General features: G+C 47.0%; 1 protein-coding gene and 1 long non-coding RNA gene across 7 annotated transcripts; one reads left to right on the top strand and one right to left on the bottom strand.

Annotated features, from left to right (window-relative positions):
- Positions 1 to 92: 92 nt before the first annotated feature.
- On the bottom strand, positions 93 to 18,284 carry LAT (linker for activation of T cells). Of its 6 annotated transcripts, XM_083580425.1 has the most exons (14): positions 17,033 to 18,284; positions 11,666 to 11,852; positions 11,221 to 11,435; positions 11,062 to 11,089; positions 10,248 to 10,300; positions 7,089 to 7,131; positions 3,882 to 3,949; positions 3,575 to 3,607; positions 3,283 to 3,340; positions 2,440 to 2,498; positions 1,834 to 1,887; positions 778 to 831; positions 543 to 617; positions 93 to 381 (listed from the first exon to the last, which is right to left on the bottom strand). In XM_083580425.1, exons 3-13 carry the CDS (start codon positions 11,327 to 11,329, stop codon positions 544 to 546), a joined length of 633 nt encoding a protein of 210 aa, XP_083436551.1. In that variant the 5' UTR covers positions 11,330 to 11,435; positions 11,666 to 11,852; positions 17,033 to 18,284; the 3' UTR covers positions 93 to 381; position 543. The 6 variants fall into 6 exon arrangements, with proteins under 6 accessions (XP_083436551.1, XP_083436550.1, XP_083436553.1 ...); XM_083580424.1 differs by lacking the exon at positions 11,666 to 11,852 and having other exon boundaries at positions 17,017 to 18,284; XM_083580427.1 differs by lacking the exon at positions 11,666 to 11,852 and having other exon boundaries at positions 11,221 to 11,334; positions 17,017 to 18,284.
- LOC310746557 lies at positions 8,157 to 24,757 on the top strand. The gene is made up of 2 exons (XR_014540739.1): positions 8,157 to 8,260; positions 24,038 to 24,757. It is a non-coding gene; the product is annotated as an uncharacterized lncRNA (long non-coding RNA).
- The last annotated feature ends 213 nt before the right edge of the window (positions 24,758 to 24,970 follow it).

Below are 24,970 nucleotides of genomic sequence, written 5' to 3'. Positions count from 1 at the left end.
TCACCTGATCCCTGCAGACTCTGTTCAGACCCTTCTAGGCATCTTTCCCCATCCATAATCCTGCACCAATTCCCTTTCAAGTACAACAATGATGGAATTACCAGTTCTTTATTTAGCCAAGAGACATAAACAACCCAGAATGCTTTGCGGGCTGGGCGGGTGGGGAGTGTTAGAAGACCAGTTCCACATGGACAGTCAAGCTTCTGAATCTTGCTACCAAGATTCTATAGTATTGTGGAAAATTCTCAGGATGTGTCAGCCAAAGTGCAAAGGAGGGCAATAAGTTACGGCAATATTTGAGGGTGACAGTGTCCATAGGCCAACCAGGTAATGCATTCTGCATATAGGTGATTGGAGCAACCGGCAAATGAACCTTTCAACCTAGGGAGAAAGAGATGTTGGTTAAGAGTCTACAAATGCTCATAGGTAATTGCTGTCATGCAGGTTCTAGGGTTGCCCTCTATCATACATATGAAGTCACATCCACACACACACACACCACATCTGTACCGTGCCCCAAACAGACACCAGAATCCAAATACCTCAAAGCCCAGGACAGACATTCTCATAGTCTGGAGTGTCATCTTCACTTTCCCGATCACTGGTGCCACTGCCAACTACAGGAAAATGAAAAAGGACTTAAAATTAGGGCAGAGAGATATAGGGCCCCACCCATAGCCCTCAGGCAATTAGCCAGAGAAATGGATAATGAGGGACTATAGGGAAATTAAATGAGATCTTCCTAGCAGGCCCACACAGCAGGCTTTTTCTACTCACCAAAACAAGGACCCACGATGGTAGCTTCTGGTTCTAGTACGTTGACATAGTCACCTTTGATGGCAAGAGAAAATGAAAGATTTAATGAAGGTTCTGAGGTACATCCAGTGGAGAGACTGGTGTCCACTGGGACAGTGTGGGCAGAAGGCAGGGAGGTCAGCAGTAGGGGGAGCCAGACCCAGTGATGGGTGGAGCCAACTCATTCTAGTTTTCTCCACACCCTTCCTTCCTGCCGAGTTTGACAAAGGCAACCCTGAAATTAAGGCAGAAGAGTCCTGCAGATGGCGCTACCTCTTGGACCGCTTGTAAGGAAGGAGGTCGTCAAAAGGGGTTGGGCTGAGGACAGACTGAGCTTGTTGGGGAAGTGTCCTGTTTGTCCTGACGGATCACCCTGCACTGCACCCACCTCAGCAGTGCCTCTTGCTTGCTCAGTCACAGCAGAAACAGCACGAAGGAGCTGGTTTAACTCAAGAAGACCCAGTTTCAAGTCCCCTTCCACAACCACAAAGCTCCTTGACTCAGCCTCTGGGATGGACACATAAACAGTAGCTTATGTGGGCCATCTGCTCAGCACAATGAAACCTGCAGCACACAGCATTTGTTGTTGTTGTTGTTGTTGTTGTTGTTGTTGTTGTTGTTGTTGTTGTTGTTGTTATTATTATTATTTTGCCAAGGTGGTGTACTGCTTTGCAGGAGCTATGCAAATTATTACACGGTTTTAAAAAATATTGGAAGCAAGACTGCTCATAGCAAAGTTTTTTAATATAAGTCTCCAGCAACTAGTGCAAAACTGGGGTCAGCATTGGCTGGATTCTTCAGTTAGTTGCTTCTCCCTGCAACCCTAAATGCCCTTACTAGGGAGTAAGCTCCACTGAATGCTCTGGGACACCAAAAATTAACCTTCCACCCACCCGATTCTGCCTGGCCCTGATTCTGCCTAATGATACCTCCAGCTGTGCCCGGCACGGCATGTACAAACCCACCTCCATTTTCAATGCAAACCTATACCCTCATTCCTGACTACCCGGGCCCCATAGATCTGCTTTCCACACTCACCGGGCGAATTCCGCTCACACTCAAGCACATTCTCATACTGCTCCCCTAGGGAATCTGAAAAGGAAAAATCGGAAGCACTTCAAACACTGCCCTTTCCCAATTGTGTCCCAAGTTCCTTTCTCATTTAGAATCACTGTGATGCAGCAGTGATGGCCAAACTTAGCCCTCCAGCTGTTTTGGGACTACAATTCCCATCATCCCTGACCACTGGTCCTGTTAGCTAGGGATGATGGGAGTTGTAGTCCCAAGACAGCTGGTGGGCCAAGTTTGGCCATCACTGAGTTAGGGTGTTGCAGCAGGACCTGGGAGACCAGGGTTCAATCTCCACACAGCCAAGAGGCTTATTGGGTGATCTTGGACCAGGTACTGTCTCTTAGCCTAACCTACTCTGCAGGGTTGCTGTGAGGATTGAATGGGAGAGGGGAGCAGCCATTTACAGCACCTCTGAGTTCCTTGAATGTAAGGTGGGAGAGAGATAAATGCTACATTTAGATGACCCTGGATTTTAAGAGGTTGTAGACAGATGGGTTGCCACAACACCCTCCAAGAGAACCCCAGACCCGGTGCCAGGAGGGAGTCAGTCCATCCCACCTGCTGCCAACTCACCTGTGGAAGCACCGTCTTCATTGCCTTGATCTGTAAGTGGCGCATCTGGCAGCACGTCACTGTGGAAGAGAAGGGAAAAGAAGCTTTGGTGCTGCACTGATTCGAGAAATAAGCAGTTGACTCATGCTGAATGAAACCCACCAATCCATCTCATGCAGCACTGCCTGCTCTGACTGGCAGCAGTTTTCTGAGGTCAAGGGCCAACACTGCTTACGGTATATATTTTCATTTGGATACTGCCTTTCGCTGCTAATCCTAGTGCCAAGGCAGCTCTGTACTGGAATTGCATTTTTAAAGGTGTTTTTAGATGTTTTAGATAATTTATTGTTTGTGTGTTGGCATCCATTTATAACATATTAACTGCTGTGGTTTAATATTTTTCATATTTCATATAATATTTCATATTTTCCCGCCACTTTCCCTGCTGCAAAATGTGCACTTTTTTTCAAAGTGGATTTGTTGTGCAAAAGCAGCACAGTGCTTTGGTCTGCGGTAGTTGTGCAAATGTAAATTTGCCAGTATGCAGTTTTAGAAAATGGAATCCGTTTTGCACAGTCTGGAGAGGATCTGGCTGGACTACAACTCTCATCATCCTTGGCCTTTGGCTGTGCTGGCTGGGGCTGATGGGAGCTGCGGTCCAACAACCACACATTCCCTATCCCTGCTTTAATCAGTGAACAACACTGATGGAGCAAGCGGAAGAAAGGTGGTATATAATCCATTAAGCAGAGATGCTGGGGACTTTATAGATGCAGAGCACATAGTGTGCCAACAGGTTCCTATGAATGATCCAGCTAAAATCCATTATAAGGTTTGACCTCTGACCCCCCCAAAAAGACTTACATGTATGGAGGGACATAGTTGTCATCATTATCCTCATCATCAGTGGCACCAGCTTGTACTGGAAGCACAGAGACCATTAGCAGAGTTATGATATGCATATGAGCTTACATTCACATATGCTGGGAACCCCTACCCCAACACTGAGCCAAAACCAGCCTGCAGAATCCAGTCACGGTGAGGCACAGTCAAGTCCAAGAGCACTGCAAAACTGCAGAGCAAGTAGATGACTCATGCAAGTGAGCCAAGCTGTATGTTCCAGAAAGTGGCCTTGAAACCAATAATTCCTACTCACCTTCACCTTGGTTTTCATAACTGGGAATGCTTTCTGAGACGGGGACATGCCATAAAGAGAAAAGGAGGGCACTGATTAAGCCTACTGAGTGGCTGCAGCTTCCCAGACCAATACCATTTGCCCCTCATCCCCCCGTTTCTGTTTCATAGAAGTAGACCTTCAAAAAGCTATTCATTCCGATGGCTAGATTCCCAGACCTCAGCCTCCCATTGCCCTTTAAAGGCTTCGGTAGGAAAGAAGCCCCCCAACCCCTCCACTTCCTAAACCTTGCAAAAAAAAACCCACACCCATTTCCTTCATAACTGACCATTATCCCTTTCAACTTTGTATGACGGTGCTGGATAGGAAAGACTGCATGGGGGGCATCTGCTGTGCCTGTGAACAAAGAGGGAAAGGGGTTAAATACAGGTACAAAAGCTGCGATGGAATGACAAGGGGACCAAGACGATGCTCCCAACATGCTTTTCTTATTCCAGCCATCACCCCCACTTTGACAAGGAATCCATAGGTGCTGAAAGAATGCCAAGTGGAGATATTTTCTGAAGCTGAAGGCAAGTGATGCTTTTGCATCTAAATGTAGGGGTTTTTAAATTTTCTCTTATCAACTGCCCTGTGTGAAAGATATTAGAAAGTTTTTTATGTTTGATGTTTTATCATGCTTTTAATATTCTGTTGGGAGCCACCCAGAGTGGCTGGGGGAAACTAAGTCAGATGGGTGGAGGAATAAGAAGAATAAGAATAAGAATAAGAATAAGAATAAGAATAATAGATGATGCACTGGGAAGGGTTCAGAGTCAGACTCTTATTTGCCCAAGCATTTTGTTTTTTTTTTAAATAATATTTATTAAAATTTTTCAAAAATACAAAAAATATCACTTTACGGGACTCCCCCCTTCCCCCACCCCTACCATATTCCCCTTTCATATTGTTGGCCAAACAAGTTCCCCATTCAAATTGAAACTTAATTTATTTTACCCTTAATAATAATAAAAAAAAAGAAAAAAAACCCAGTGTTCTTTCCCCAAGACCCACCCCATGTCATTCCACAATTTCCATTTTTTAATAAAAGAAGCACCCCAGATAATAGAAACAGAAAAGGTAGAAAATAAAAAAAAAATATAATGAATAATAGACCAATTCAGCAAAAAATAACAAAGTTGGCAAGCCTTTGGAGTTTTAGTTCTCCCCCCCCTGTCTCCGGTTTAATTTCCCCCTGACCATCAACCCCTAGTGTCTGCCTGGAATTCTTAAGGCCATAAATCACAACTTTTCCCCAACTCCTTGCTGGCTTTTTCTTTTTAAAATTAAAAATAAATTTTTTGAAAATCAAAATTATTATTATTATCATTATTTTTCAAAACTTTAACTTCAGTCTTTAATAAAACTGTAATAGAACTCCCTCCATTGTTCTTTCCAGGTTGTAGTCTAATTTCCCTTTGTTCCGCTGCTAAAACGTTGTAATTCGAAAGTTTGGTAAGTCTGCAGGGATGGTTGTTATTCAGGGGCAAAACCTTACGTTCAGTCCCTTCCTTTCTTCAATAGAAAAATCTATTGTCTCCTTTAAAAAAACAAAAAAGAAAACACCCTGAAGACGAGATGTTATTTCCGTTTTGCAGCTTTCCCAGAAGATAACCAGTCCTGTAAAGTTCCATTGGTGTTTTTCCACTTTCCCAATCCTTGTAATGTCCCGAAGCTCCTCAAGGGGGATTGTTGTGACTTTGTTTCCTCTAATCCAAAAGTCAATTTGTTATCCATATTCGCCATTTTGTATCCAAATTTTAACAAGTTGTAGCAAATTGTATCAAATTTAACCAGCCAAGTTCTCATAATAAAATCCACTCCGCTTTTCGACTTTGACAGCTATTTTGACAGCTGTCAAAATCTCCGACTCCTTTCACCAGGCTCTCTCTTCAGTCGCCCCGGTTCCCAGGGGGGGGGGTTGCGTTTCCCTTCTCCAGTTCCTCCTCCAGCACAGTTCTTGTAGTTCCCCATCGTGAAATTTTGGATTTTTATCAGCAATGCAAGCCTTTTTGGGTCTTGGTTTCCCCGTCCTTGTTTTGGAAAGTTTACAATAGGGAGGGGACTGACTTCCTTTTTGGATCCCCCCCGCTCGTATCCAATTCGAAAAAAAAATTTTTTTTTCCTCCTTTTGAACCCGGTTTCCAAATTTACTCACGGGTTGTTGTTGAAAAGTCCGAATTTTCAATGGAAGAAGTCAGCGCTCTCCGCCGGATGGCATGCGGCTTCGCTCAGCAGGGGAAGCAGAAAACTCAAGGCACCACGCTTCTCCCCGGCACCCGATCCGTAGCCTTTAAAAAGGCTCCTTCACGAGTCGGGAGGGCGCTAACGGTGCAAGCCGAGTCTCCATGTCCACGGCCTCCGTGGCCGTGGTTTCTAAGGGTCCCCGCATCGCCGGTGCGGTAGAACCCAGCCCCTGCCGAGCAGACTCCCTCCGAAGCTCGGAGGGAGTCCGCCATTCGGCGATGGCGCCAACCCGGAAGTCCTGCCCAAGCATTTTGGAGGACCTCTGAGCTAGAATTCTGCCTTACTCTTTTGCTGTATATGGCTTTGCTTCTTTATGGGTTTTTATGCAGCACTTTTTATATTGGGTGAATAGTCACCAGCTTACAGCATAACAAGGGAGCTAACCCCTCCCATACTGCATTCCGAATTGCATTTGTACATTGATGTAAACATCAGTACAGTTGGATGCGTTTTGAAGTTGCCCACTGTCTGTCCACACCGGGGGCGGGGGGCATGGATGTCTTTATATGGGTGGGAGAAGCTCTGGAGCCAACTGACACTTCGCAGGTAAGATTCACCTTCTGTTGTGTGGGCAGGATGGTCCCTCCCCTTACCTGGCCAATCCCCTGGCAACGCCGCCCCAGGCGGGATTGGGCAATTGGCTGAGGTAGGCAGAGACTTCCAGGTATCCACCCTGGGGAGGGCAAAGCCAGCCCGTACTACCGGGAGCCACACTGGGATCCGGGCGGCTGCACACGACTACACAAAAGGTGTCTCCCCATTTGATGTGGGGAGCGGTCATTGTGCCCATACAGCTTTACAAACCAGCGGTGACTGATGTGCTGATGTTTCCCCACACGCAAAATACAAATGCTTGTGTGCAGACATACAGTGGTACCTCTGTTTCTGAACATAATCCATTCCAGAAGACCGTTCCGAGTTCTGAGACATTTGAAAACCGAAAACTCAATAGCCAACATCTAGGCCTCAGGATCTTGCACTCAGCAGAGGCATGTTCAACTTCCGAGGCATGTTCGAAAACTGAAGGATTTACTTCCAAGGTTTGCGGCGTTCAAAAACCAAAAGGTTCGTCAACGGAGTTGTTCGAAAACTGAGGTACCACTGTACTAGAGGGCAAGGCTTCAAGCACATGTGCTCACTCACAGAAACAAGCTTATTCTTTGCTCAAAACAGAAGTGTGTGGTGTTGGGGATGCCTAGATGGACGGATGCTCAGCAAGCAGCTCGCAAATTGTTCAGGGACTGCTTACCTCCACGAGTCTGGTTGGGATGAAACGGCAGGCCAAGGTGGGGCTGAAAGGTTGAAGAAAGAGAAGAATGCAGATGCCATCACCTGAGAGGATTGCATGAGATCCCAGCTTTTGGCTCACCTCCCATGCCCCACCCCCAAAAAAGCAGCAGCACAAAGGCCACATTCAAGTCTTTAATGGCTTGGGAGGACCAGGTAAATTGAAAGGTTGTCTTCTCCCAAATGCACACCCACTCAAACCTTAAGTTCCTCTCTTCAGAGCCAGAGGCCCTACCTCATCGGCCCTGCCAGGCTACAGGAGGGGGCAGCTTCTAGGGAGAGGGCCTTTCTGGTGGTGGCACCTCTGCTCCAAAAGGGCCTCCCCAGAGAGAGCTGCTTACCATCAGGTTTGTGGCCTTTTTGGCACAAGGGGAGAAATTTGCTTTTATCCATCCATGCCTTTAAAAACAATTTGAATTTTAAAACAACATAAGATCTGAGCTCTAATGGTATAAGCGGCATTTGGTAAATTCCTAACGGATCGCATTTTCCTCCAATTTTTTACGCTGTGTTAGCACATTTTTAAATGTTTTAAAATTATGATGTTGTGTTTTAGTTTTGTTTTGCAAACCATAAGGAAATATGTTTTGATGGGCAGCCATGGGCATCTGGTAGCAAAGTTTTTCAAAAGTTTTTAAGAAGATGTAAAAGTTACAGGAGCCCTCAATACATAAATCAGGGCTGTAGTTTGAGAAGTTTACAATCCCAATTAAAATTGCTTTCCCCTGCACTGTTGTGAAGAAATCCTGCTCATTTCACCAGTGTTTCAAAGTGTATTGAGTGGTGTGCTTTGTCATTTATATTCTGATGTACACTGCAGTGTGTTTGGTGGGGGAAGTCTTCTTTCTGGTCAGGTAAAAGCTGGTTTAACTGTCAGTGGGGGACCTTAACTGACAGCGGAGGAGGGGCTGGAGATGGAACTCTCAGTATGCAAAAGAAGGATAGAAGATACGCATATTCTGGTTGGTGGTTGCAGGTTTAGAATGTTTAATTAGACAGCGTGATTGGCTGGGGCTAGACTGGGGGACTATAAAGCTGGGTGCTGGCCAGTCAAGGAGCTCAGTCCAGGCTGGATCACGGAAGAGGAAAGAAGAAGACCTGAGGGGAAGGCAGAGTGGCCAAAGACTGGCTGGGGTAAGTCAGGTGAATCACTTGGCTTAGGCTGAAGAGCCAAGAGGAACAACTCATCATTTACAGCACCAAGAGGCAGTGGCGGAAGAAGAGGGGTGTGGTGGGGGCTAACCGCCCCAGGTGTCATCCCTGAGGGGAAGTGACACCGCCCCCGCCCCCTGGGACACTCACCGTGGGCCCGGCTAGCCCCGCCCCTGGGTGCACAGCATGTGCACTGCTCCGGGTGCCAGAGCAGCTAGCTCCACCTCTGCCAAGAGGGCAGAGGTGAATGACACTTTTGGCTGCTGGACTCTGGTGTCTGGAAGGAAAGCAAGAGTACAGATTCCACTACAATGGACGTTTGGGTTGCGAACGTGATCCGTGTGGGACGCACATTCGCAACCCGCAGCATTCACAACCTGCGTCTGCACGTCTGCACACGCGCGGGTTGCAATTCTGCGCACGCGCGACCGCCGAAACCTGGAAGTAACCCATTCCAGTACTTCCGGGTTTTGGTGGTCTGTAACCCAAAAAAGACCCTGATGTTGGGAAAGATGGAGGGCACAGGGAGAAGGGGACGACAGAGGACGAGATGGTTGGACAGTGTTCTCGAAGCTACCAGCTTGAGTTTGACCAAACTGCGGGAGGCAGTGGAAGACAGGAGTGCCTGGCGTGCTCTGGTCCATGGGGTCACGAAGAGTCGGACATGACTAAACGACTAAACAACAACAAAAAAACCCAAAAAAACACAACCTGAAGCGTCTGTAACCCGAGGTATGACTGTACAGTAAAAGAAGACATGTGCTTCTCAGTACGTCAGTAGGGGTTAAAACAAAGGCTTCAGTAAAAGTCCTCAGTTATAGTGTTGGTGAGGCACAACCAGGGTGAAGTAAATCCAAGGGCAATCTGGCAAAAGTGTTTTAATGGGGTAACTAACCGCTTTCTCAAAGCTGTAATAGTAGTACAAAGTAAGCTTTTGGAATCAAAGTAACACTAACAAATTAATACAGTATATAACCATCTAAAAAGACAGTACTACTGTATATTAAAGCTACCGCATAAGCTGGTGCACTAGAGAAGCTTGCAATACATAGATGTTAATACCTTTGTTAAATATAGTAACTACGGACCACGCCTATATCACAGAGTTACCATTAGGATTACTGGTGTGTTAAAGGTGCAAAGGGTATAAGTGATATTAAATGTTGGCAGTGGTAAGGTTTTAGGAAAACCACCAAGTGGAAGTTGGGTTTTGTTAATAAAATAAGTAAGGAAATAGGCCCCCTAACCTCACCACAGCTATTATATTAGTCTGAGGGAGGGGGCTCCCAATGAAAATTTGGAGAGGGGAGTCACATGCACAGCAGCTCATGGCTATTAAATAAACAAAAAAAATCTGACATTCTCACAAATTAGTATCACATGTAGTTTGTGTCTGACTGGCAATGAGCCAAAAGACCATGCCTTGTTGAATTTAAGAGTATAAGAAGAGCCTACTGGATCAGGCCAATGGCCCATCTAGTCAAGCATCCTGTTCACAAAGTGGTCAGCCAGATGCCTGTGGGAAATCCAAAAGCAGGATTTGAGCATAATAGCACTTTCACTTCCTGTGGTTTCCAGCAACTAGTATTCAGAAGTATAGTTGCCTCCAACTGTGGAGGCAGAGCATAGCCATCAACGGCATTTCAGATCTAAAAGTTGTAAGTTTGGAGCAGAGGATATTGTTAGGAATCCTGGAAGACTGTGGCTTGTTGAGGTGGTGGTGTTGTTGAGGCAGAACAGTGGGGCAGATTTGTTCAATGAGACCCCACATGGCTGTATCAGCTTCCCAAAGTCTTCAGTGATGGTAATAAATAATAATAGTAATAGTAATAGTAGTAGTAGTAGTAGTAGTAGTAGTAGTAATAACAACAACAATAACAACAACCAAGAGCAGATAAAGCAGGAGACTACAAGCCAACCTTTCTTAAAACCTCAATTTTAAAATAGCACTGAATGGGCAGCTACTCACAGGGAGGACGTATCAACTTGAAGGTTGAACTCGAACGTGCACTAGTTGAAGGCCTGTGGGGGCAATGCATTAATCATTCTTCTCTTCATGGACAGTACAGGAATCATGCTTGAGAGACATATCAATCTGCTCCCCAAAATAGCACAATAAAATCTCCCCTTCCAGGTTTTGGATGAAACATCAGAAGCTGTTTTCTACAGAGCCAGGCCATTGGTCCATCTTACTCTGTAGAGAGCAGCCTGCACCATGGATGGGGAACCCAAGGCTCTCCAGCTACTGTCGGGACTCCCAACGTCCACCAGCCTCAAGCCCACCCTCCCAATAGCCAGGGGCTATTATAGTCTAGCAACATCTGGAAGGCTGCAGGGTTCCTTATCCCTGGTCTATACTGACAGACATGGGCTGTACAAGGTTTCAGATCAGAGTCTTTCTCAGCCCTACTAGGAGATGCCAGGGACTGAACCTGGGACCTTCTGCATGCAAAGCACCTCATGCTAACACCACAAACAATTTTCCTTTCCTCCACTGTATCAAAAAGTGGCCTTCGTGCAGTATCCATGTGCTTTGCGACTTTGGGAATTGTATAATAGAGTTGGGGTGAGGGGAGTAGACAGAAGGCAGGACATCTGTACCTTCCTAGTGGTGCAAAAGAGAAGAAATGTTAAGAAATGCACCTTTTCCTTCTGGGGTAGAAGCTGCCCATTGCATCTGGCCACCTTAGAACATGCATCCATTTTCCAAACCTCCCCAACCTCTGGTTTTGCACCCCCCCAATTTTACCCCCAAATTAAAACCCGGTCAGTCACGAACTTACTTGTACTGGTAATCATCAACAGATTGTGCTGTTGTGAGAGAGGGAAAGAGACACCAATGTAATTAAGAAGTTCACCGGGGTGAGAGCAATGAATGGAGAAGTTGGGAACTGTTTGCTCCTCGGGGAAAGGAAGTTTGGGGAGGGCGGAAGAGACTTAACTGTCTAATTCAGGGTCCCGGCAGTCAATGCAAAGCACAAGTAGAATCACCAGAAGTGGGACAGTAAATGCCAGCACCCAGAAGATGTCACCCGTGTGCGAGGCATCCATGCCACCTGCAAGGGGGACAGTAGCAATATCCTGGAGTCAGGGCAGGTGCAAACTCCGAGGTGAAAAACAGCATTGAGCAGCTTAGCGGCACAACATGTCAATAGCCCTGTGGGGAAAGAGCCAAATTCAAGTTCTCGGTGTATGTTAAACAGATAATGAAACCAAATACAACTGTTTGTCCCGGTCCCTATCCACCCAGAAAATTCAGCTTATTGAAATGTCTTATTCAGAATTTATTTCGAGTTTTGACAGCGTTTGGGTGGATTTTCACACTATGTAGCAGCAGCATGTCACAAAAGTTAGTGGAATGGGGGGAGAACAGCTTGGGCTGCTTACATTGTGAAGTGGTCGCCCCTTTGCTAGGCCTGATGAATGCTGGAATATTAGGAGACAGGGCAGCAGAGAGGCATTTGTTCTCTCTTCCTGAATGGGAACTTGAACATTCAGTATCCAACAGGTAGAGGAAGGAGTGTCTTGGTTGCTGTTCTTCAGGCCAAAGCCTTAGCAGGTGTGGACGTCTCAACTGGTAGACCGTGGAATGATTGGCAATAGATTGGCAAGTGTTTTTCACTCCCGACAACAGTTTAACAAAAAGATTCCCCGCTCCAAATTTAGGTTACAATTCCAGTTTTACAGCCACCTGCTAATTTTTATTTATATATGCAAGGTCGTTCCACTGTATGGCTCATGGGGTTCAAGAAATAATTGGCTCCACCCCACTGGCCACCCATTTTGTGTCTGACTCTGACCCAAGCTACTGTTTTATGTTCACCTCTGGCCAGTGAACTGTGGGGTTCTAGCAAAAATCTGAAGTAGATTCTAAAAAACACGAAGTTTGCCAGGCCTGCACTACAAGAATGCTCTTCAAATTTCCTATCAGGGAATCCTTTTTACAGCCTTCTACCTGCCTGCCAATAATTCTTGCCCATCTGCCAATGAAGCGCTGGCAAATCACAAAGGAAAGCGAAAGGCTTTTCTTCTGCCTCGGTCAAATTTAAAAGCCATCCCTCATTTTTTATTATTTGAGTAGCACATCATGTTGTCTCAGTGAATGCTTTGCAAATGTATATGAATTTCATTTTGGCATTTCAGTAAGCAACTCATTGATAGTCTTGTTCACTGTGTTTTTCTGCTCTAGCTAGACTAACTAGTTATCCCAAACTCCTAGGGTATAAACAGATATAAGAATCCCAATTTTGCCAGTGGCTGGCATCCGTCTGTGGAAGCAAAGAAAAAAAGAGGGGGAGAAAACTCCCAAAATTGTAGCAAAAAGTTATCTCCACGATACTTATATAGCTTAGGCAGGTACCCCAGCAGGCCTGCGCATAGCTTGTCTGAGGCCAAGACGAGAGGCCCTGGTCGGCTGAGAGGCCCAGGGCATTTTTTGCACGACAGCTTAAGTCTTTCAGGGGCCCCCCAGCTGGCTTAGCCCTCCGAGACCTTGGCTGCCCCCTTCCTCTGCACCAGCCTGCGTTCTGGGGCATTTGGGTCCCAAAAAGTTGCTGTTTGAGTCTGCGGATAGGCTGGCTCTAGGGAAACATTCTAGGCCAAATACTCTGTTCACTCAGGATGGAACAACATGGCCTATAGGGCCTCACCATTGCCCTGTGTGCACAGAGATACTGAGGCTTACGCAACATTGTTCCCTTATGAATTTGCAGCTGGAAGGCAATCAATAGCGCAGAGAGAGCTCTCTTTCAAATGCATGTGCTAATCCCACCATTACTGATAGATCACAGAGATCCCCACAGATCAGCCAGGGAGGCGATAACAGGAGGGAGCACTGCAGAGCGAGCAGTGGTCCTGTGGAAATAACCCAATCGACAGGTCGCTTAACTGCATGCAGCAGCAGGATGCACAAGAAATCTCCAAGAGGCTGGGCCAAAAGACAATGGTTGGGGTGGGTGGTTCAAGAAGGCTTTAGAAAGGAGGGACCCCCCCAAATTCAATACAAGCTTGGAGATACAAATGGCGTTCTAGGCTATGATCCACAGTACCTATCAGCAGGATGCTAATTCACAAAGCCAAGGCAGGTATACACATTCTGGATTTGAGCAAGAGACAACAGACAACGGCATCATGGTTTGCCACAAAAGTGACCATGATGGGGAATAGAGAGGGAAGTTAGCTAACAGAATTGCTTTCAGAGGTGTCTGTTAGGAGACATTTTCACTAAAGTGCTGATCAATTTTCTTGAGGATTTTTTTAAAAATTGCAAACTAATGCGGAGAACTGAACATAAGACTGTAAAAATGAGAGAGAGAAACCCAAATTGATAGGGTTTTGCCATCCCCAACTGCCTGAAAGGAGCAGTATATGTTTGTGTGTGAACTCACTCATTTCCCTAAATACACATAGTTTTGCAATGCAGATTCCCCTAACACAATGCATGTTCCCTTGTACATGCCTTTTAAATGCACACATTACCCCAGTATACACATTTTGTTATGCACTGCTTGGTTAGAGAATTGCATTGCAAAATTCATAAGAGTGCGAATTTCAAAAGATGGCTTTGTTTGAGTTCATGTACAGCTTCAGAAAGTGTGGATTAGGTATGTTCACTTAATGCCAACAGAGAAATGCCAACTGAACTGGATTTCTCCCTCACCCCTAGTCTGAAGGCACCTTCGGCAGCCACTGTGCTGAAGCCAAACTGGTCTGGGTCTGGATGGGAGATTGGCTAGAACCCTCCCCACACCTCCTTGAGCTCCAGGGAAGAGAGACAGATGTAAACAAAATAATTTAAAAATGGACATAGGTTTTGTCAAGGTAAGGTAAAGGTAAAGGGACCCCTGACCATTAGGTCCAGTCGTGACCGACTCTGGGATTGCGGCGCTCGTCTCACTTTATTGACCAAGGGAGCCGGCGTACAGCTTCTGGGTCATGTGGCCAGCATGACTAAGCCGCTTCTGGTGAACCAGAGCAGCGCACGGAAACGCCGTTTACCTTCCCGCCAGAGCGGTACCTATGTATCTACTTGCACTTTGACGTGCTTTCAAACTGCTAGGTTGGCAGGAGCAGGGACCGAGCAACGGGAGCTCACCCTGTTGCGGGGATTTGAACCGCCGACCTTCTGATCGGCAAGCCCTAGGCTCTGTGGTTTAACCCACCCGCATCCCTTTTTTTGTCAAGGTACTCCAACTAAAAAAGATTGCTGTGGACTAGAAACTTACATAGATTAAATTGCTGGGTTAGGAGGTATAGTGGAGACATCTCCATCGTGAATGAAAGAACATCATAGAGCTAGCTACTTGGAGCTGACACTTCTATACTTGGGTGTTGGCATGTCCTGAGGCACCAGAAGTGTCTTTTGCCAGCTGTGTATGGTACAAAATGCGCTTTGATAATTCCTGGTCTGGGAGAATTTACAGTAATTCAGACACTGGTGACTTCAAGATTGGATTACTGCAATGCACTTTATGTGGGGTTTCCCTTGAACTGAACCCGCAAACTTCAGTTAGTGCAGCACAGTTGTTGGCAGGAATGAGACCCTTTCTGCATATAGTACTTTTGCTCAGTGACCTGCACTGAATCCTCACTTGCTACCAGGCCAAGTGAAAGTATTACTATTCATATATAAAGCCCTTAAGCATTTGGGAGCAGGTTACATGCAGGATTGCCTTTCCTCATACCTCTTTTTTTGCACCTGCTTAAAACGTTTTTGTTTTGGCAAGCCTATCCAGACAGATAGAAGTTGCCATGTTTTAATCCCTTTTACAGTTAATATTGTTTAATGTTTTCAGTTTTTTTACTACTATTGAGGAAGGGCAGTACAGTCGTACCTTGGCTCCCGAACACCTTGGGAGTCAAACGTTCCGGCTCCCGAACGATCAAAAACCGGAAATGAGTGTTCTGGTTTGCAAACGTTCTTTGGAACCTGAACGTCCGATGGGGCTTCCGACTGGCTGCAGGAGCTTCCTAAAGCCAATCAGAAGACGTGCTTTGGTTTTTGAACGTTTCAGAAGTCAAACGGACTTCCGGAATGGATTCTGTTCAACTTCTAAGGTATGACTATATCTCAGTGGTGGAGAATCTGCTTTGCATGCAGAACATTCCAAATTTAATCCCAGGCTTCTCCAGGTAGGGCTGGGAAACCCTGGGGAGCTGCTGCCAGTCAGTGTTGACAGTAATGAGCAAGATGGACCAACAGTCTGATTCAGTCTAAAGCAGCTGCCTCTGCTGCTCCTAATTGGGGTATAAATGTTGTTAATAAAAACCTCCACACACAACCATCCAAATGTTTTACCAGATACTACATTCCATGCCACATTTCCTACACAGAGAAAACCTGTTCCAGAAGCCTGAGGTTGTAAGTGAAGGTTCTTTGATGCGCCCCTCCCCCAGCATAGAAGAAGAAAAAAAGAGTGTGGGAACAGCAGTGGGAGCAGGGGTGACTCACGCCAGTGACAACAACCCACAGCCGGATTTGGGCGCCAGCGCAAAAAGCCTCGCTCTGTGTTGTGGGTGCCGTGGGAGGGAATTTGCAGCTGCAACTCTGCAGCTGCAAGGTTGCAATGTCTTGCTGGGGGGGAGGGGGAGAAGAGAAGTTAGCCGAGACCTTCTAGGCGCCACTCATGATTCAGTAGGTGGGAGGGGGCAGGGAAAGGGATGGGGCCTACGAGAAACCTACCGTTTGACACCTCTGAATAATGCCAAACTCTCTCCTTACACACACACACACACACACACACACACACACACACACACACACACAGTCTCCCCACTTCTTCTCCACTTGATTGGAGCGCTGGCAACAAGCCAAAGTGACCACAAACCACGGGTTCCGTTACTGGGTGGAAACTGGCTTGTTGGAGGGAACTGGAGCAAAATGGCAAAACGAAGGGGTGGGAAAGTTGGTTGGGGGCGGAGGGTGCCAGGCCAAAATTCAAGGGAGGTTATTATGTGGATGTGTCTGTTCTATTTCTTTTGCCCTCTTCTACATAGCGTTACTCATTTATTATGCCCCACACCCTTCAAAGCGAACCCACTGTCAGAGATGGATAAATAGGAGGGAAGGAAGGAGAGAGTGAATGCAGTAGCAAGACAGAAAAAAGATTGCGATCAGAACAGGGGGTGGGGGAGGCACAGAGCAGGAAAAGAAGCACTCTGTGCAATGAAGAAAAACAATTTATTGCTTCCCACTGTTAATCTGGGTTTGAATTTGCATTCCTACGTACCCTGGTGGGGCAATGGGCACAGCCTAGCCAGCAACAAGGGCCACGGACCCAAAATTATAGCCAAAATGAACTAAACGGTTTATTGATGCATGACTACACAGCTTTAGTGTAGGTCCAAATGACTTCCAAGACATCATTTTCAATTATTTCTATATTTTGCAGTGTCAAAACTGAATTCTTTCAAACTTGAGTCAGTGGTCCTGGTCACTAGTTACACTACACTCACTGGGACGCTCAGGAGGAAAAAAGTCAGACTCCAAACTAACACCCACATGAAAAAGTCTTTTCAGCCTCCCCCCAGAATCCCACCCCCCTCAGCCCAGCCATTTGTACTGCCATTCCTTCCTCTTTGTGCCCCCCGCACAATCCCAGAAGCTGGAACTCAGCTCCTTCCACCACGGGACCCAGGGACCAGAACCCAACCACCTAGGATATATTGCCACGACAAGGGTCAGCACCTAAGTACTCCTCATGCACCACCACTGCCTCCACCTCCTCTTCCTCACTCACATCAGTGAAAACTCACATCTGGGGTTCCCAGTTCACGCCTGGATGGAGCCTTCTTTTCTCTGCTGTGGCTGAGACGGTGCTGCTGTTCGATTGCTTGGGCAGGAAGGAAGCACCACAGCCGCCAGCAGGAAGTCGAAGGGCAGGTGCACTAAATTATGACATTTGGGGGAGGAAGAGAAGGCACATCTTCTTGGTACATCTGTCGCATTCAGAAGCTCTGGAGATATCAGCCAGACATCAAGGGGGCCTCTAAGACTTCGCCAATCCTTAAATCTGTTCCAGGTCTACCTGCCTCCTCCCAACTGCAAGACACCCCGGAACGTGCTCTGAGAAATGTGTAACTCCTAAGTTCTCTCCCAAGGACAGAAGGGGCCCTGTATGCAGATATACCAGAGGACAAGTTTTATACGCTCAGTACAGTGGTACCTCAGGTTACATATGCTTCAGGTTACGTACGTTTCAGGTTACAGACTCTGCTAATCCATAAATAGTGCTTCAGGTTAAGAACTTTGCTTCAAGATGAGAACAGAAATCATGCTCTGGTGGCGCGGCAACAGCAGGAGGCCCCATTAGCTAAAGTGGTGCTTCAGGTTAAGAACAGTTTCAGGTTAAGAACGGACTTCCGGAAGAAATTAAGTACTTAACCTGAGGTACCACTGTAGAATCAAGTGGTGAAGCCTTTTCTGGACTGTACCATTTCAGGCTGCAGGGGTGTGTACGCAATTTGCACATTTCAATGCTTTTCTGAGGGTGGGGAGCCTTCCCCTGCATAAAGAATAAATGACATATCCATGCCAAGCTGGATGCAGTGAGGCATGTGCATTTTATCCAGATATGTGCCCCATTTATACATGATGTGAGATTGAAGGGGCATCTATTTTTATAGGAAATAGAAAATAAAAAGAAACCCACTTCTCCTTACCTCACAGCACCCTGGCTTGCAAAGCATGTTAAACACACATCTTGTAGAACTCCACACACACACACACACACACACACACACACGCCAAATGGGAAGATGGGTTTGACCCAACCTCTCAACCTGCTGTTTTTCAATGTGCAGAGAAGTTTACAACCCTCTCCCTGCTCTTCAAGAAAGATGGTACAGTCCAGGAAAAGGCATTTGGCACTTCTGCTGACATGAAATAAATCTATGGGAAAGAGATTCACCAACCTCTGTGAATTGAGCAGTGGAAAAAACAATGTATCTCACCCTGCTTTCCCCCACCCAACCGGCAAAGAAACATGGCTGATATGAAGAATGTTAATTGCTCAGATAAGCCTTGGCGTCCAGCCCGCTTCGGCTGCGCAGTTCTGCTAGGCCTCCGGACTTCAAAGGCCACATTCCAAAGGCTCTGAGCAAACATAGAGTTTAACGCAGCGGTCAGAGAAAGCTGCAAGCTCCAATACGTTCTTCAGTGTGCTTAAATAAAATCCACTCAGGATCTTAGCAGCTAGAAGCAGTTTTTATTTACAGCAGACTATCCATTGTCTATCACAGCGAACAGCAACGTGAAAACACGTCCTCTCTCCTCAAAAGCGAAAGTAGAGAAAAAACAAAGGCTGGAGACTCTCGGATATGACGAATCTCCCCCCTCCCATTAGTAGGCAGGGCGTACACTCTGAGCTGTTTAACCCTGTAAGCTCAGGTTCTCCTCACACCCCCTCTCGCCCTGCGCTACTGTGGGGAAAGTATGTACAGAACTTACCCCCAACTCCAAACCACCACAAAACTCCCCATGACGCTGGAAGCTTAAAGGTTTGGTAAATCCATCGGCCAAGTTAATGTGACTGGCACAATACTTCAGCCGAATCAAACCTGACTGAACACTCTGGCACACATTTTGGAAGCGTATGTCCAGATGCTTGGTTCTGGCCTTAAATTGCGCAGATTCAGCCAATTTCAAACAAGGTTGATTGTCTTCCCAAACCGTGATGGGCAAGCTACAATCCCCATAGATCTCTTGTACCAAGCATCTATAGAACTCCAGTTCCTGGCACAAATCAGACAGTGCACTGAATTCAGCCTCAGTAGAAGACAGCGCAATGAGACTTTGCTTCCGGGACTTCCACCCAGTTAGTGACTTCCCAAACTTTACCACTAACCCAGACACAGACTTGCGGTCCTGCGAATTCGCCCAGTCACTGTCTGCATAGCATGTGAGCTTCGCCTCACCTTCAGCTGGCAGCTTAAGACAGAAGTCTTTGGTATGCTGCAGGTAGCGCAGTACCCGCTTGATACCGTGCCAAGCACTCACACTGGGCTTTGACGCTTCCCTACTTAGCAGGTTGGTAGCAAAGGCAATGTCTGGTCTGCTCCATTGGGACAGATACAACAGACTACCTAGAGCTGACTGAAAGAGCTCAGCATTCTCAAACTCGGCACTTTCTGCTTGCTGGCTCTCTTTTACGAAGTTCGTCTCCATGGGTGTCCGAACTCCTGCACAATCGGACCTTTTGAACTTTTCAAGCAACTGCTCAATCTTGCCTTTCTGACTGAGCAAGAAGCTACCATCCTCAGTTCTTGCTATCTGCACGCCTAGGTAGATCCTTACTGCACCCAGGTTCTTGAGCTGAAACTGCTTCCCAAGCTCTTTGGCAAACTTCTGCACCTGTTTGTCTGCCTTTCCAATGTGGATGATGTCATCAACGTAAAATAACACCAGTTCCTGTGTGTCTCCTGATCCTCTAACAGGCAACTGTCAGCAAGACTCTTCCTGAAACCTAGCTTCTCCAAAGCTTCATTCAGGCACAAGTTCCAATTCCTGGCCGAATGCTTCAGGCCGTAAATCGACTTGTGAAGTTTCCACACAGTACCTTGCTCATTGCCCTCAAACCCTGGAGGAGGAAGCATGTACAGATCCTCCTGGAGGTCCGAGTTCAAGTAACCAACGTCCACATCAAAATGATGCACCAGCAACCCTCTTTGTGCAGCAATGGCCAAGAGCAAACGTAGAGATTCACTCCTACAGGTGGGAGCATAAGTTTCCATATAATGCAACCCCCTGTGCTGCGTGAATCCTCTTGCCACTAATCTGGCCTTATACTGCGGTTCTCCTGTCGCTGTGGGTTTAAGACGGTAAACCCAGCAGCTACCCACGGCCTGTTTCTCCACCGGCAACTTCGTGAGGGAGAACACACCTAGAGACTCCATTGAGTTCATTTCCTTCTGCATCGCCTCATGCCATTTCCTGGCTTCTTCCTGAGGCAGTTTCTGAACATCCTCAAAACTCTCGGGTTCACACTGTGCCATTCCGACCCACACGCTAGTGACGGCAAACCTTTCAGGTGGTTTCCCCTTGGTCGTCCGAGCTGAACAGTGCAGCACTACTTCAGGAACCCCCTCTGACCCACTGGGGCCAGCCAGAACGTCCTTGGCATCAGAGAGCTCCCCCCCTGACTTACTGCGCCTTCTGGACTTCTCAGCCAAACCTGTGGGGAAAGATGGAGCACTGCGTTGCTCAATCTTCACAGCCTTGGGAGAAGTTCTCCCGTCTGCCTGCACTGGGTCTGAACTCTGAGCCTCAGTAGCAGGTTCAACCTCTTCCTCTCCTTCATCGGCAGAGTCAAGCAGACTCTCTGACAGGATGTCAGGGTTCCCATGTATCCTTGCCCAGCCACTCTGCTCACAGAATTCAGCACTGTTGCTGAGCAGAATCCTGGACTGATTCCCTGACGGATAAGCAAACCTCCACCCCTTAGTCCCTGGCTCATACCCACAGAAAATCATCTTTTGGGACTTGGGTTCACCTTTCTTGCGTTTGGCCTTTGGTATGAGGACCCAAGCCTCACAGCCAAAAACGCGGAAGTAGTGCACTTTCGGCTTCTTTCCATGCAACAAGAAGTACGGTGTGTCACCTACCACTGAATTGAATGACCTGTTCAGAATAAAGTTGGCCATCGCCAAGCCTCCCCCCAAAAGCGCTGTGGGAACCCAGCATCAAACAAAAGAGCTGCGGACATCTCCCCTAGAGTCCTGTTCCGTCTTTCCGCAATACCGTTCTGTTGGGGAGAGTGTGGAGAGGACAATCTGTGTTGAATCCCCTTTTTGCGGAATAAACTTTGCAGTGCAGACCCGGTGAACTCCCCACCGCGATCGCTCTGAAAGTTTTGCACCCGTGTGGAAAACTGCAGTTCCACAGCCGCAATCCAGTCTTTGATTAGCAGCGCAGCTTCATTTTTGTGTCGGATCGTGAAAATCCAGGAGTTCCGTGTATGGTCATCAATCAGAACCAGCGCAAATTTGGCTCCGCCCATACTGGTCACAGACATCGGACCTGACAAATCTGCATGAATTAATTGAAAAGCCCTAGTGGTCACCCTCTCAGACCTTGGGTATGTGCACGTTTTCACCTTTGCGGACTTGCACGCTCTGCAATCTAGAAACTTAGCACATGATTTCATTTTGCACCCTTGCGTACACTCTGGGATCTTCTTCACTGACCCCCAGGATACGTGACCCATGCGTTGGTGCCATAAGTGAGCACACACATCATGAACTGGAACGTTGGCACACTGTGCTCGAGCCACCTCCGTGTCACCTGTACCTGCAAAAGAAGCATCTATCACAAACAACCTGTCTTTACATTCAACACTGACTAGTTGCTGTCCATTCTTAGAAATAGAACACGTATTGTTCTCAAAACACACTCTGTAGTTCTCAGCAAGAAGGGCGCTGACAGACAGCAACGCGCAAGACAGTCCTGGAACAACAAAAGCCTGGATTGAATCCTGTAAGAAAGAACAAAACAGTGAGCCAGTCTGCGTGAGTGGGTGTCGAGTCCCATCTGCTAAACAGACAGTCTTCCCAGAAGTTACAGAGGTGCAGTTCTCCAGGAATCCTGCAGATGGCACTAAATTATGGGACGCTCCTGAGTCTATGACAAAAGCCAGCACAGCATCCTGTTGACAACTCTTGACTACAGCCATAGAGGCTGCCAAATGTTTATGTTCAGTGTCTCTGCCAGCTGCCTTCGGCTTGCCTTTCCCACGCTTTGAAGAAGAGCCCTTTATCTGGTTGCTACGGGAGACGGCCTTCGGCTGTTCCTGTGCCTCCACTGGACATTCTCTCACCAGATGGGAGGGGGAGCCATAGCGATAACAGCGGCGACGCGTAGCAACAGCTCTCACAGCTCCCTCTTCAGCCATTCCTTTGTTCCCAGCACCCCCACCTTTGGGTGCACAGCCTGGGCCTGCACGCTCCCCAGCACTCTGGTTGCGGGCCTCTACATCACGCGGCATCTCGGAGACAAAGCAGCTACTCCCAGCTGTAACTTCAGGAACATGGCCAGCAGCCCCCTCCGGGCTCTCAGCTTCCTCCCTGCTCTCGGCTTTCGCCCGGCCCTGGGCTCCTGCTGAGCTTTCACACAGCCTCCTCAGCACCTGCCAAGCGGCCTGAGCTGACTCAACGCCCTCCAGGTGGGGCAACAGCAAAGCGTCCACTCTTGCTCTCAACATGCAGAGCTCTCTTTGCATTCTTTGCTATCTTCCAGCAAAGCAGCCTCCAGGTCTGCTGCGCCATCTTCAGTAGCAATTGGCATGGGTGGGGCCGGCTCCTTCTGGGCTATACTCCAGAGCCCTGTGGCCAAAAACCACCCCCTTACTCTTCTAACCCAGATATCCCAGGACTGGGTTGTGAGCTTTTCAAACGGGACATCATAAAAGTCCTGGAGCTCAGCCATCTCCTCCCCCACTGCTCCCATTGGGGCCTTTTGAAGTACTCACGTGTACCAGCCAGCTTCAAAGGAGAGGCCTCCAGTGACTCTTTGCAGCACACAGCATTTCAGCCAGTCTCTCTGCTTTCTCCCAGGCAAAGCCTCAAAGCAGGACTTTTGTCTTCCGGCAGCAAAAACAGCAGCTTCTCAACTTTCACAGCCTCTTTAAGCACACAGCAGGCATCAAAGCAGCTTCTTCTAATTGCAAATACTGTCTCCCATAACCTGAAGAATGTTAATTGCTCAGATAAGCCTTGGCGTCCAGCCCGCTTCGGCTGCGCAGTTCTGCTAGGCCTCCGGACTTCAAAGGCCACATTCCAAAGGCTCTGAGCAAACGCAGAGTTTAACGCAGCGGTCAGAGAAAGCTGCAAGCTCCAATGCGTTCTTCAGTGTGCTTAAATAAAATCCACTCAGGATCTTAGCAGCTAGAAGCAGTTTTTATTTACAGCAGACTATCCATTGTCTATCACAGCTAACAGCATCGTGAAAACACGTCCTCTCTCCTCAAAAGCAAAAGTAGAGAAAAAACAAAGGCTGGAGACTCTCGGATATGACGAATCTCCCCCCTCCCATTAGTAGGCAGGGCGTACACTCTGAGCTGTTTAACCCTGTAAGCTCAGGTTCTCCTCACAGTACATTGGTACCTCGGGTTACAGATGCTTCAGGTTACAGATGCTTCAGATTACAGACTCTGCTAACCCAGAAATAGTACTTCGGGTTAAGAACTTTGCTTCAGGATGAGAACAAAAATAGTGCTCTGGCAGCATGGCGGCAGCAGAAGGCCCCGTTAGCTAAAGTGGTACCTCAGGTTAAGAACAGTTTTAGGTTAAGAATGGACCTCCAAAACGAATTAAGTTCTTAACCTGAGGTAGCACTGTACTAGAGACAATCTCAATAGAGACTCTCATTCTTCCACTAAGCCCCTGGGGGTTTCCTCCAAGCCCTCCACAAGGGCAATTCAAATCTCATTTCCATTCTTTGCAACCTGCAAATGCTACAGACCACCATTCATTCCTCAAGGAATAACAGGTATGCAAATCATCACACACACCTTTGACCTCAAGCCAACATCTGTTCCGAAGCGTAGAAGGGCCTCTATAGGTGGTGGTGGGGCATCTTTCAAGACCAGTAATAAACCATACCCAAGCAACCCATAAAGAAACTAATTTTGATCTGAAAGAAAGAACCTCAAAAACCAGTATGTTTATTATAGTAGCATAAACCTTCATGGGCCAGAGCTCACTTCCTTAGTTGCATGGCATGTTATCCTCAGCTGACAGATCTATCTATCTGTCTATCTCACACAGGCTCTTCTAGATTGGGCCCTGAATCTGTTGCAACAAAGAGCAACAACCTAGCTATTCCACTGGAATGTCTCTACAGAAGACACCTGGTTTTACATCCCGGTGCACCACAATCTGAAAACAAAAGAAATAATTTCAAGATAATTTGTATCACATCAAGGTCACTGCAACACAATGCAGCTTCACTTAATGAACCAAGCACGTGAGCCAAACCACTTATGCAAGTCAGATGGCTACAGGCTCACAAAAAATGCCTTCCAACTTTGCAATTAGGCAGATTTCACAAATGAATGCCCCCCCCCCCGCCGCCTCAATGGACAGCCATCAAGTGATGACGTGCATGTGCAAAACAGCCAGCCTTTATCCACCAAATGTATGACATCACCTCACTGCACTACTTCCTTAGCCGAGATGGTTTTTAGCAAGAATGTAAGTCAGAAGCAAAAACACACAGAAAACAAGGCACCTTATCCTCTGGATCTTGAAGAGAAACTTTTGACTACACCCAATTTCTGACTGCACACGTTCTTGACGCTTCAAAGTAAGACAACACAGTCTTAACAGGCAAGAACCTTTGGGCCACCAAATAGGCCAGAACAGAAGCTTCAGGATTTTTTTATTTTTAAAAGTATCCCTCATGACTAACTCTGTTCTGAAGTCAGTAAGATGTAGTTAATACTACTAAAGCAGAGGTTTCTTGAATAAAAAAAAAACTTTTTCTGATTTCTTCCCTAACATTTATTAAAAGCTGAGTTAGAGCCACTTCTAGTTTTTCCCCCTGCATAAAAGCTTTTGAAAACTCTCCTGCTGCAACAGCTAATATGCCCCAGTTTACCCCTTACTTGCCTTCTCCTATACCTCTAGTGACATACAGGCAACTCCCCATATACGAGGGGTTACGTTTTGAGGCACCACAATGTAAGTGAAATCACATAT

Source organism: Podarcis filfolensis, assembly GCF_964270895.1.
Source record: "Podarcis filfolensis genome assembly, chromosome: 13".
NCBI classification, from domain to species: Eukaryota; Metazoa; Chordata; class Lepidosauria; order Squamata; family Lacertidae; genus Podarcis; species Podarcis filfolensis.
This window is presented reverse-complemented; position numbering and strand designations above follow the sequence as displayed.